At 35.9% G+C, this 14,599-nt stretch overlaps 1 protein-coding gene across 5 annotated transcripts in view; it reads right to left on the bottom strand.

Annotated features, from left to right (window-relative positions):
• Positions 1 to 444: 444 nt before the first annotated feature.
• LOC126857999 (hemicentin-2) overlaps positions 445 to 14,599 on the bottom strand; it is a 302,989-nt gene continuing 288,834 nt past the window's right edge. For all 5 annotated transcript variants that reach the window (XM_050607990.1, XM_050607986.1, XM_050607989.1 and 2 more), the window contains 2 exons: positions 6,264 to 6,442; positions 445 to 1,170 (listed from right to left, as the gene is read on the bottom strand). In XM_050607990.1, coding sequence (XP_050463947.1) covers positions 934 to 1,170; positions 6,264 to 6,442 — 416 coding nt within the window. In that variant the 3' untranslated portion in view covers positions 445 to 933. The remainder of the gene's footprint in view (positions 1,171 to 6,263; positions 6,443 to 14,599) is intronic.

Raw genomic sequence — 14,599 nt, 5'->3', positions numbered from 1 at the left:
TCAATTCTTATTATTTCGTTACTGTTATAGGCAATATCGATCACCATACTTCATCATGGGGGCTTACTTAAATGCAATATTATAATGATTATAATTCGGGGACAAAATCGATCCGTTTAAATTTGTCCGCTACAAGCCATATCTCGCGCGCTCCCTTTTACTTGCAGAAAATTCGCGCGAATGACAAGGAAAAAAAAAGGAAAAAAAATTGGTCTTTTTTTTTGTTCTGATCCCTACATGCGGAAACGTCGCGTTCCACAATTCGCGTAAACATTGGCTTATTATTTATTTTACAAGTATATACACATCGTACGGCATATCGCGCGAATATCAACGCGCATAAATTCGTAGTTTACAAATTTTCTCTCTATATAAATATGTATCGTCCGATCTCTTCCTTTCTCTCCTCTTCATTATTTTCGTATAAGGCCAGAGAAATCGAAATTTTTCTTTTTTTTTAATCATTTCTCGATCGCATGGGTTTTGCACTCGTTCATACAGAACGCAAGCTTGCTTAAAGGTTTCGTACGACGACGGCCGCGCTTCTCTTCGCAAATCGTAAACATTTGTGTAAATGCGTCATCTAGAATCGTCCAAATAGAACAAGAGAATTCGCTACATGATCCGAGGAACACGAAGGCCGTAAGTAACTCGCGCCGAAGGCGTGTGTCAGCGGAACGACTTCATCGAATTTCTATTGTATTCGCGATACATAAAGATATACATAAGTCGTAGCATGTTGGACAAATGCGCGTCTCGTCAACGCGTGAATCGCGCGGGGAGATATTCGTCGAAAAAGAGAATTTTCAATATTATGTACAGAGAAACTTGCCGCTTTCCTTCGTCATTTTGGGAAAACCGACCATCCGTGCTTTCCGCGTCGTCAGAAGTTTCGCCGAGGTTTCTTTCCGCCTGGATCGTCAGCGTATCGCTTCAGCGACGATGTTGCTGCAGGAATGCCTGCAGGATCAGGCAGAGCAGAAGGTACGTGACACTCACTGACCGGACGTGGGCACGGCTGTATCCGGAAGCGCGCGTCACATTGAGCCGAACGGAAGCGTCGGCGATCCCTTCCGGCGAACGGACCAGCACTAGCCACTCTCCCGCGTGAGACCACTGAATCGTCTCAAAACGCAATGTCGTCCTGTAACACGATTTCGTGCCGCCGTCCTGCGAAAAATTAAGAATGTCTGTGTGTAGTGTGCTTTTCATCGTATGTTTCATTATACATGTTTCTGAGAAAGATCAAAGTTGCGAAGAACTTTTGAGCGCGCTTTTTCATTTTTTTCATAAAATAGAGATAGGATCATCAACATACATATTTAAATTAATAATGTTAAATAATAATTATTAAATAAAAATATATAGTAAATAGAATATATTAAATATTAAGTAAAAATTAATAATTATTATATAAATAAAAATAAGAATTAATATATGTTGAAGATTGTTGAATTGAATAATCAATTGAGCTTCTATTATTCTTGCGGTTTTCGAATTTGCAATTTACTAATGATAATTTTACGTATATATTCTTAATCGGATTGGAAACGACTCTCTGAAAGTTAACTGAAATTATTTGAAACCAGGAGCTACAGAGTACAAGAGTTTGCTCGAAATTGACCCATATCGAGTCCCTCCTTCCCATTCTTCCTTCACAAGATGTCAGTTGAGACGCTTTAGAGAGAATTCCGAAAGTTTCCTTTAACTGAACCGAGGTAACGACGGCAACTACAATTCGTGATGATGAAACGGAGCTCGCAAAGATCTTTGTGAAGAGCATTTTCATGGCACTTTCATGGCGTTTTAAACCACAGAGATTTGGTTGCCGCAGGTCACGTTCCAGACCGAGACATTTTTATCGCATAATGCTCATTAACTCGCGATTCGATAACGTCCATCCAGTCGTGCAGAGTTATCCCTTTATCGAGTCAGAGGTGTCCCTTTATGTCTTTACGATTAAACTTTTACGTGAAACTTGCGGCCGGAGGAAACTAGGTTCATGTTCTCGCTTCAATTGTCCATCTTACCTTCCTTCTTTTTTACAGCTATTCCCTCTCCTATTCCTTCTCCTATTCCTTCAGTCCACACACTCTCTCGATCCTTCCCTTCCCCTTGAAATACGTTTTATTATATTTCCCCCGCATTAGCATCTATAATGACTTCTCTTTCTTCGACTTTCTTTCTTTACTCATGGAAAAATCAATCGTATTAAATCGGCCGTAGGTTCAAGCAACTTCCGGTTTATGGGATAATTGACCCTAATAGTTATACTAATGATTCGTAGAAAGATAAAAAAAAAGAATAATTATTTCTTGATGATTATTGGCATAATTTAAAAAGATTTATTTATTATCGTATATAGTTAATCGTGTCATCTTTTCATTAGGTAGATTTTATTATTGCTAAAGATGCATTTAAAAATATTTTGTTAATTATAATCGTGGGAAATATATTGAATGTATATGACACAATATGTCACAATTGTATGATATTTTTCTGCTATTGTGAGATCGAGGCGAGCGTGATGCAACGCTTCCGCTTTCGACTTTATTCTAAAACATCACTAGGATATATATAACGACTTCATAAAAGACCTTCGTTCTTTCCGATTGAATATACACGGTGTGTCATTGTGTTCTTTTAATATCGAAGCAACGGAGATGTTTTTCTCGCGCATCCATTTTATTGGTTACACGGCCGGGGATCGAAGAGAAATACGTATGCGTAATTGAATCAGGTTCGAGCCATTCACCGGCAAGATCAATGCCGTTTCTTGGTGATATTTTGTCGTCGCGATTCGGAGCAGACGTCGTTGTCGTCGTTGTCGTCGCGAAGGTCTTCGCGAGTTTTTCGCATGCAAGGAGTCGCAGTTTCTTGCTCCATTTAACCTCGCGTTTCAGCTTCTCCTTCCTCGACTTCCATCCGGAGGAGGCTCGTACTCCCCATCCGTCGACCCGTTCTACTTGTATTCTCTATTCACGAGTTCTACCCGCATCCTCTCCCTTCTCTAACTTCCCTTTCTCCTATCCCTCTTTGAGAATCATCTCCCGTCTAGCTTGCTACTTCTTCTCGTCTTTCTTTTCTTCTTACTTTCATCTCATTCTATCTGTGTGCATTTTTCCATTTTTGCCTTCTTTACTACGATCTTGGCTTTGCTTGTCCCTCCTCCTTCTTCGTCTGACCATCGTCTTCCTTCTCTCACGCATATAACATCTCTCTCTCGCTCTTGTTTCTCTCATGCTATTCCGTCATCCGTTTACCTCTACTATGCTCAGTATTCCTTTACTAATATATTCTACTTTTTTTTACTTTTTCGAGATTTTTCTATCGAGGTTTCCAATGTTTTCTTTACCTTATATTAACCTATTCTCTTCGTGACTTTCTGATCTTGTTTCTGTCGTGCTCTTTTTACTTTTCATTTCTTTTGCCATTTTTCAGCTTTTTGCTATTTTTATCTGATAACATATTTGAGATTTCTTCTACTTTGACCTATTATTCCGATTTTCTTTCCTCTTTTCGTCTTTGTAGCATTTTTTAAAATTCCTTTAGGGTATAACATATTCTTGCTTTTATCCTTACGTTTCCTCTGTTATAATATAATTGTAATTTCTTCGGATTTGATTTGCTTACAAAAATATGCCAGAGACATAATATTAAATAAACAAAATAAGCTGTAGATAGTCAATGATACTTTTCCTTCTGGTTGCATTATAAAATATATTTTAGAACAATTAAAAATAAAAATAAACTATATGAAAAAGAGTAAGCATATTTATGACTTTGTGTAAAATAATATAATCATAATGCTTTTTTACTTTTGTTTAAATAGCGTGCAATAAAGCCGCATTTAATAATTATATATATATATATATATATATATATATATATATATACACTTGATATTAAATAATTAAATTATAAAAAAAAATGTAAAAATTTTATTTGCAGTTTTCGTATTCCATGATGCAACAATAAATGAGTCATTTTTAATATTTGATGATTATGCAAAAGTTTTTGAGAAGACGAATGTCTCTTTCTCTCTCTCTCTCTGTAGGATATATAAAGTTTTCAGTCGAGTACTTGCGCGAAAAGAACATCGATATACATATATGTATAAAAGCGGTGTTATAAAAATATTTTGCGCTCAAAGTGTATCGTGAAAAAAGCACGCGCGTCTTAATAATATTCGAATAATATTATCGCAATATTCAATGATAAAAAAAAGAACTATATATCGACTAAAAACCATTATCATTTTTTAGAGACACGTATTATATTTCTTTTATACGCTACAGTCCGCTAACAGTCCGATGCTTGTTTTAATTTCGCCACGCGTTATTTGAGAATCCCGCTAGAGATAGTAATTGCGGGCGAAAACATTTTATAACATATAATCTGTAAGATGTATTTCCAAAATATTATATCTACGAGCTCTGTGCGTGTATAAATGTATGTACATATGTAATGTTACGCGCGCATTGTCGCGCTTTCCAATAAAATCTGCAATTTCAATGATATCGACCAAACTAGTCGTTACTCGCATCGCGAAATCAGACTACGCGGGCGGAGCGAAGAGGATCTAATGTTAATAAAAACAAACGCAACATCGGATGCATCGGCAAATCCCTCGCAAAGCTCCGTCGCATTGTGTGCGCCTGCCCGGTCCTGCCGGCGGGACTGGAAAAAAAATGGTTAATCCGTCCTTTTTATGATGCAGCTTATCTAGCGGATTTTGTCTTCGCTCGGGCGTGAAAAAAGAAGCTCGCCGGCTGCGGAAATGAAATAAGCGCGTGTATGTATTTGCACGCGAGCCGGTTCCTGCATAATATTTCCGTAGTATTCCGTCCCGTAATATCCGTCACTATATGCCACACGCTTTGCATTCCTTCTCATCTCGTTCCCTCGGTTTGCGCGCGCGTTTTCGTGACGCAGCGCGACCGTGGTCGTCCTAGTTCTCATAGTTCTCTCAATTCTCTCTCTTCCTCCCGTGGCCAAGTCGTGTTGCAGTATCTCGGATATCGCGCGAACGTCCGCACCATGGTAGCGGCATAATTTTCGCGTCAAAGGACTAAACGGGTCTTCGGGGAGCGTGTAATCCCCGAACGGATGTATAAACATAATTCGTGTCCGTATTACAAAAGATGACGGATTTTCACGTGAAACGAACACGCAAATCGCATCTTTGTACAGCATTTTTATAGCGCATGAAAGCGCGACATTGGCAGAAAAAGATTATTTGGACGAATATACAAAATAGTAGGTCGAATCGCGTATCCTTTTGAAATTTTGCTATTCTATTTAGTTTTGAATAAAGGAAGATTCAAGTTGATAAGATCAAATAAAAAATGATACATATTGTATATTAATACATAATTAATATAATCATAATTGTCTCTATGATATGTGATATAAATATTAATTAATTATCTCAAATATTGTATATACACAATGCAATGAGTAATATAGAGTAAAATTTTATATATAAAAATATTTGAAGAAATATTTCATTACATTTGACTGTTAAATATTGCTACAATATAAGAAATAAATATTTATAAACAATATGTGATGAACGTATTTTTTGTGCAATTTTATTACAGAGCGTTTGTTGTTTTCCATGCAAAGTTTGCAATTTTTGTATATTCACTATTTGTAATTACTTCCCTTTTGTAAAGTGGAAATACATATAACTGATGAAATGCGCTTGGAAAATACAATATTAGTTAACTTGCTCGCGCGAAAGATTCGTAAAAAAAAATATGTTTTGTGTAGGAAAACAAATCGATCAAGTGTTAAGCCATCGTAATTAATATCGATAAAAAAGTAATGAAACATTCATTTTTGCGTTATTTATGAGAAATAAACAATCATTTACAGCGATAGTAATAACATTCTAAGCACTAATATCCTTATATTATAATTTCTTCATTATTAACATTTTAAAATTGCAAATGTATTTAACAAATAATACATTAATAATTAAAAGCATTATGAACAAAATATGCGACAATTATTGCGCTCAAAAATATCATTTCACAATCTTTAACCTTTTCTTATTCAGAGAAAAAAATCAACTAAATTATTTCTATGCAATAAGGCAGTGTAATTCAATGGATTGTAAATCTATTGCCGAATAAGCTATAATTCCAAATCAAGTATATTTATGTAACCCAAATTTCACGTTAATCTTTGAACGCGAGTAGGGGAATCTTGCGAAGACACGCAAGCGATGTTTGATGCAGCAAGATATGCAAATTTACCTCGATTGCGAGAGCTTGGACCCCGTCATGAGAGGGTGCATCCGGTGTGTACACGCGCTCCTCCGATATCCAGAGAACCTTCGTGTAACTCGGCTCAGCGCAGAACTCGACGATAATGTCCAACGGCTCACCCTCGTTTGCCGTCACACTCTGACTTAGTGGGTGAACCATGGGTCGTCCTGCAACGAGAATAAACAGGCGAACCAGTTAACCTTTTGTCGAATCGGGACGCAGTCACCCTTCCTACCGCGATCATAAATCTACCCTTCGTCGCCATGCTAGGCGCTTTTTGTGCGTTTGCTAAAAAGCTTTGTACCTTATTAACGGCGTAAATTTCCATTTAAATGGTCCTTCACAGTTTTATTTTATTTCGATTGCGAGAATGCGCATGCATTATTAAAGTTGTCAAGTGAACGAGTGTCTTTTATAGTGCTTTTTTAACGCATTCATCATTGCGCCATTGTTGTTTTTGGCATGTTAAAATTCAAGGGTCCCAGCGAGCCAGGACTGATAGATGCTAGTACATCATAGATGAAAGACATAGCGAAATACAGATAACGTATCACGGTAATTGATTTTGCCATCGTTGTTTTTACGAATTTATCCGCGCGTGCACGCGATCGATCTTCCTTTTTTTTTTTTAATTATTATGGACGGATATTTTTTGATCGATAACGTACTAATAAAAAATTTTATCTTGCATGATAATAACAAAATATTTAGCACAATCAAAGACAAAATTTTTCATAAACTAGATTGATTTTTTTAGTAGAAGTTGCTATTGAGTTAATTAACAAATTAATGACTGACTACGACGTTGTTCACATTGTGATACAGATATAGAATTCGCGTCACGTATATTTTCTACACTGACAAATGTTTTTCAAGATTTTATCTGAAGAAAGGAGGAAAAAATATAAAAGTGTACGAAAATATAGAAAGCATGCAAGATAATAAATTTATGATCGTTCTTGCATATTTTTTAAACATTTCAGAAATTTCGATTATCATCGCTTTCATTTTTTTTATTGAATTCACATCCAATCAACACAATATTTTTACAGGCAATATCCTCATACATGCTTTTGTGAAATCGCGTTTATTATAATTATTTATAAACCATCTATATTTTTAAGTATGATTTAATGCGATTAAATATTATTAAACGAATCGTTATAAAATTAGACTTGTCTCTCTCTCTCTTTGGCACTCTCTCTCCTTTGGCACGAACGCAATGATGGATATTACTGTAACGATAAATTTCTAAAAAGTTCTGGAACCGAAATATACGATCTTAAATATATGGCTCCTCCTAAACCTGTTCCGGCCGTAAATCCAACCTTCGGTGACACTTCCAGTGCAAGGGATGACCCGAGGGGGGAAAATGGGGGGGAATCGCCGATTAGCATTACTGTCACCTCCGACATTTGCCGCCGCCCTCTTCTGTTTACTGGCGCCTTCTGCCTCGTTAATGGTGAGAGATGGTCTCGGTGACCGTATTAATAAGAGAGGACGAAACGAAAGGAATGTGCATCGATTGCGTGACATAAGTTGACGTCTTTTGTAAGATTCATTACTAGATGCGATCGCAGATACAATCACTGTATCTCTTCTTAATCGATACCAAGTATGACTTTCTCCCAGTAGATTATATTCGTATGAAATATTCCAAATCATAATCATTAAGAATATCGAAATTTCATAACAGCCAGCTTATTATAGCATTTTTTACGTATGAATTATTTATGAATCTGGAAATGATCCTTGTTTGACAAAAAATTTGAGATACTAACAAATCTTGATTATAAAGAATTAAAAATATAATAGCTCTAAGAAAAATAATTTCTAAAATTATTAAATTGTTTTAGTCGCGCATTTATGGATTAGAAAAATCTGAAATAGATGCAACTAGTAACAAGATTTTGTAACATATCAATTAGAACTGCAAATGGAAAATCAAATATGTGTTGAACCATGACCAATAAACAAAATTAAACAATTTGTACGAAAGACTGTATCGATATTTAACGAGATGAATACGAGACGAGATGAAACAATGCACACGCGATAATACACATCACCAAAAATTGATGTTTCAATATAGAAAAATCTCAATTTTGCAATAGTTGAATATAGTGTGTGTTTCAAGTTCTTTTTTTTTAAATATGCTCTGTTGAACATGAAAATATCGATACCATTTTTTCACATCAATGCGTGTTTTTAATTTATAAATGGAAAAGAACTTGGAATAAAAATCGTAACGAAAGATTAACTATAACATTTGCGGTGATTGAGTATCTACTTACTATATGCGCCGAGTATTAAATCTAAAATTATATTCTTTACAGTAGAATATTTTTCGATTTTATTTCTATTATATTAGTGTTTTTTTTTTTTTTTTATTAATGCAATAAATTTTTCAGAAATTAGCAATTACCTGATGATGAATTAGAATAACAATTTAATAAAACTAATTTTCAATGCCGTTGATTTATGCGAAACGATTCGGCGAGACATGCAATGCGGTTGAAACGCAGAAACTTGGTCGTACGAGAATGCAAGCAGCCTGTAGTCATGTTACCGCGACGTATACAACGCTCGCGAGCACAAATTGCAATCATGGGTTTTCGATTTCCCAGCCTCAAGGCGATCGCGATTTCGCAAATTGTCTCGCGCGCGCGCTCGCTTATAGTTCGAATTTCCTCTCGTCTTCAACTACAGAGGTTTGGCGATAAAGTCTCGGCTTTGCGAGTTGGCGTTTCTGAGTCAGAAAATCGGACGAGATTGTGAAGTCTTGACAAAATAAGATTTTCTTTATTTTTCTTCTGCTTTTTTCCACGAAGGAAATTTTCACCTGGATTGGACGAGGCACTTGTAAAGTAAATTACGCAAGAACAAGGTTCAGAGCTTTAGGCGGTAACGCAAATATCCTTGAATTTTTCTTTATGACTGGATTACTCCTATATTACTCTAGTAATTGAAGCAGCGAATTTAAAAAGTACCACAAAATCCAGTATAATTTATTTCTTGATACCGCTATCTTTCTTCCCTTCTTTCTGTTATATAAGAAATTGTATATATCTTATTCTTTCTATTCAGATTCAATAATGTAATAATAAAATAATGTTTATTAATGTAAAAAGTTGTGCAATTTTTCATGTACATATGTGCAAGATATTTCAAAAAATTTGTTCGTTGCACAAACAACTATAAATCGTATAAAAAACAAGGACGTCCTCTGTCCCACTCGTGCCTGATTATCTCGTCGTCTCGAGCAAATGCTCAAAACGGTTGGCAGTTTCTATGACAAATTGCACGATATCGTCGCTTTTATCTACGCATTTTAGATAATTGAAGCGTAAATGTCGCCGTTTAACCTCGGTTACTATCTCTCTCTCTCTCTCTCTCTCTTTTGGCTCATTTTCCACTTCAGGGCAAGCGATCGTCCATTGACTATCTCCTTTCATTCTCAACGGCCTCTCATTTGCACGGATCTCTTGCTATGTAGAACGCGAGCTCCCGATCGGATGATCTGTATAGAGTGAATAGAAGCGGAACAGTACAGGCAAGCAACCGCAGCATCATCGTTCATGAATATTCCTACGGCTGAAATTGCTCGAATATCTTGAATGTGGTTTGCCTCTGCGGCGAATCTTTTTGCCGTCCTTCCGTCAACCTTGCTTTGTTCCGCAATGATGACGGAGGGACATTATTAACGAGCTCGTATATGAACGCGATTGGATTTTCTTTCATCAGCGTTCGATTTTTTTCCTAAATATTCTTACGATAGCACTTATGATAGCATCGTTCTAATATGAAAATTATGCGAATTATGCAAATGCGTGCTGGATGCATGACATGCCACGCATGATCGACATGCCGCAATTGCCTGCCAAAGCGAACAAAGATAAAAATTTTGTGGACAATTAAACTAAAATGAAGACCCTAGAAAGATTTTTCTTTTTCTCGGAGATTTATTTACAATTTATAAGTATTTCTAATTTTAAATTAGATTGCAACAGTTGTTATTAAGCAAACTGAATTTTTTACATGCTATAATGATGTAGCCTAACATTGATGTAATTCTAAATTTCATCAGCAACTTCATATTTTCAGTGTATCCAAACATTTTGCTTATTAATTTTTTTTTTATATTTTCTCAGCTTTTTATTATCATGATCGTTTTATTAATTATTGATACGATATCAATTTTCTTGATATTTAAATTTTATTTTCTATTTATTTCTTTTTTTCGTTTTCTATACTAAATAAATTGTGACAATTACACAATTGGGAAATTTATTTTAAGTTGTTTTTTTTTATATAGCAGAATACCATAAAATCATAAATACTATAGTAAATGCTATAATTATATTTGTAACGCGAATCGAAACTCTCATTTAAACGGTGCATTCTGAATAGAATTAAATTGTGGAGAAATATCATAAACAAAATGTTCGAGTGGGCTGATGTGCACACCATTTGGTTTCACGGTGCGTATTCGCGACAACGATTACGAGGGTGTTAACGATCGCTAGTCGACAAACTTGAGTAAGGAATGGCAATCCGCGAACTGCGCTCAACTACGAGGCATGTCGAAAATGGGTTTCCTCACAGAGAAAATTTCTTTACCCGAATGACACTCTAAACGCACCGCGACATTACCGGAAAGAATCTCTTAGCAAGTTTAATGAATCGCAAACGATTGCCTATAACGGCAACGTGATTCATTTCATTGTACGCCGCCGTTGGAAAGAACTTGGATGGAAACGATCGTCAAAGTAACGAATTTCCTCGTGACGACTCGGTGTCGTTTCGTTCGCTTTAAAATCGAAGGCTTGCACTTTGTCCGCCACAAAGTTTAGATCGATAGCGGATTTGAATCTTCTCGCTGAACATTATCTATCGTTTAAGGAAATTACGGTTCAATGGTCCGTATTTCCCGTTATCGGCGATTTTCATAATAATTTCTACGCACAATGTCTGTATGTAATCTGTGTGTAAAAAAACTTTATTGATATTTTATAAAGATTTTTTATTTATATTTGTATTTATATTTTTAAGTATAATTATAAATATCTGAATAATTTTTAATTATCTCAATTTGTATGTATTATATATATATTTACAAAATAATTGGTTTTATTTTAAAATTTATAATCTATTAGAATTTAATTTTTATAATCTATTGAAAACAAAAACTGTTGCAGCAATAATTCACTTCGTAGCGATCAATTATTAAACCTATTTACTGAATAAAACACCGTCTAAGAAGAAAATTTTCTGCAAAATAAGAACATTTCACAAAAATGCAAGCTAACATTTTCTCTTGAAAAAAAAAAAAAAGAAAACATTGTTTTGTTTCGATATTGCGATAAATTTTCACGCAATAGCACCTTACTGCGATGCTTTATCGTTAAATCATGAGCTAAGCCAAGCTTTCAATGGCTGCTCCAATTTACGTTCACGTTCCACTTAGACGAACAAATAATGCATGCGAGAGGAATCGATCAGGTAAAGAGCGGATATTCGTCGTGGCATTAAATGAATTTCACTTGGAAAAGTTTTGCTCGATTCGAAATCTATCCGCGAAATTGTTACGGTGCGCACGACTATGACGTAACAAATTATTCTCTCGCGTTCGCGCACGAACATAACAGCTTGCTAATTAATTCATCAATTTCCAATTCCGAAATCCGAGAAGACGACGGCTATGTTGCGCATTGGATAACAGCAGCTACTCAATGTACGTGTCACGATTACCGCAAGATTGCAGACATGCTCCGTATATCGACATGCGACAAACTCCTCGGGGGAATTCTCAGAAGATCTGCAGGCATAATATACGATGATGTTTAAAATGAAGATATCTTCGTCGGTTTAACAGATCGCGTCGAAAATCCTTGGTAATGTCTTAACTTTGATAGTTCGCTTCGACCGTTTTAATATTCGATGATATTCAATATTATATCTGATAGAAATATGTTTCGTACATTTTCTTAAAGTCATGCCTTATGAAGAGAGGCCGAAATATATTAGAATTACAATGCGTAATCTATTGCATATCTCTCTTTCTGCAATTCACCACGAGATTATAATACATGAAATCACTTGTAATCATCACTTGTAATGATCTGAGTAAAATATTTTCCAACAAACTTCTCGCACACTGAGCTAGAATTTCTGGCAAAGCAGAGAGAAAGAGATGGGAGAAGAGAAAGGAGGAAAGGAGAGGAAACAGTGGCGCGAGAAAATCATATACCTTTGGGAGAAACGATACATCCCGGAAAGTTGTGATGCTATCCGTGCGAGGATTCACTCGGTTACTCGTTCCTCAAGGCGATAAGCATCAATGCTCATTCAGAGCCCGTGATAACGTCCACGAGGCGTTGCCTTTTGTTTCAAGATGTTAATAGATGGTAGATAGTTGTCTGCTCATTGTTCTCTGTACGAATTAAAATGATCAAAGTGGTTCTCCTGCGGTTTTCAAAGTTGGATTAATAATTTTTCGTTGAATGATTTTTACGCCATTTTCATCTTTGCCATTGCTTCCTTCTCTTTTTTAGCTTTTGTCTTACAAATTCTCTTACAAACTTGTCTTACAAATGTGATGTATTTTATGTGCGACATAACATTGAAATAGTATTATCTCTCTTTAAAAATAAAAAACAATTTTTTTTTTAACTTGTGCAATCAGAGAAGAGAGATCTGATTACAAAATTATTTAAAACTTAAAATTGATGTTTTCTGGGGCGAACAGGGCGTGAGAAACATGAAAAATACTGTTCCTAGACTTAATTTAATATTAGCCTTACGTGATTAAAATATTAATCAGACCGCAATTAATTTATCAAGCTGAATTAAAATTAATGTTGCAAAAAATCGAATATTGTTTAAGAAGATAATATGCAATTAAACTAATAAAAAAATATATAATTCAAGCATGAATATTGCACCGTTATCATTGTGTTTTTAACTGAATATCTTTTTCCGGCCATCGATATCATCGAGGGTTGAAAAGCTTAAATAATATTCCTTTATGGAACGCGACTATGAAATGGCTCTCAAGAGAGATCGTGCGAATATTTGCATTGGGATATCATCGCGGATATCATTCATTTCGATTATTCCCTTCTATGATATCTAAGATTCTTTTTACAAGAGACCCTTCGCGTGTGAGGCGATGGACGACCGATTATGCTTCGAGTAAAAGCGAACGAGAGCCAGCGAAAACTTAAATTGAAGTTAACCCCGTCCGTACTTTCAATTTGTCCTAAGTTAACACTGACGCGTCTCGGCGGCCGTGTATTGCCTCTTCAGCTTTCGAGGCTTTCATTTTTTTCCATCTTCGGAAAGGCCGAGCGATATACGCTGTCCTGGAAAAGGGAAGCGTCCCTCCCTCTCGAGGGACGATAAGGGATCGAGTTCGTAATTGTGTCAAAAGAACGAAGCCCGTGAACTATGCCCCTTTCCGCGACTCGTACCCTCGCAATAAACTTTAGAAACCGTCGTCGGAATACGCCCGAAGGGATGAGCTCGATATTACTGTCATCGCGTACGCGATGAAAAACGTTCAATTCTTTTCTCTCCTTCCGATCCTACGATTTCGGCGATCTGTTTGACCCGAGGGGCCGCATTTTATCGGCAGGATGTGGTTGGTTTCGGTATTCATACGATACTTTTGGGAATGATCTCGCGTGAAATTATTCACGCGAGACGGCTGATATGAAACTGTTTCTATCGTCAAATTTAAAGCGGGACAATTGAATTTACTATCATTCAAAATGATTGACAATTTATGTGTTTCGCTATTATATTCAACATCTATTACATTATTAACACCTATCTTTTATACTGACTAGTGACTGACAAAAAAATCAAAAAGCTTTTACTTTATGCACAAATTTTTGAAAATTCTTTTAAAATTGTTTCTTTTCATAAGAATAAAAACATTTATCCTTTGATAGACGAAATTTGTCTATTATGATAAAACGCATTTTCATTGGTAACGAAACGTTTTTTCTCTCCATCTCTTTTAACCTTTGATGAAGATAATGACTTCTAGCGTCTTACATCTTAATAGTCTATCTCTAATGCAGGCTTTTTTCTATCCTTCTCCGATCTGTATTATGTTTCTCCTCTCCTTCCCGACCTATATCCATCCCGACTATTTTCTTCAAGTACTATCATTACCATCAGCGCAGCATCCGTGCATACCACATATCACGTGTTCCTTTTCTCTCGGTCCTCAGGGGCGTCGTATGTACACCCTGCAGGACTTCCACTTCTCCTCTAATAAGTTTATGCATTGTTCTCCCTTTCTAGTTGGTACTTCC

This window comes from Cataglyphis hispanica, chromosome 23 (assembly GCF_021464435.1).
Source record: "Cataglyphis hispanica isolate Lineage 1 chromosome 23, ULB_Chis1_1.0, whole genome shotgun sequence".
NCBI lineage: Eukaryota > Metazoa > Arthropoda > Insecta > Hymenoptera > Formicidae > Cataglyphis > Cataglyphis hispanica.
This window is presented reverse-complemented; position numbering and strand designations above follow the sequence as displayed.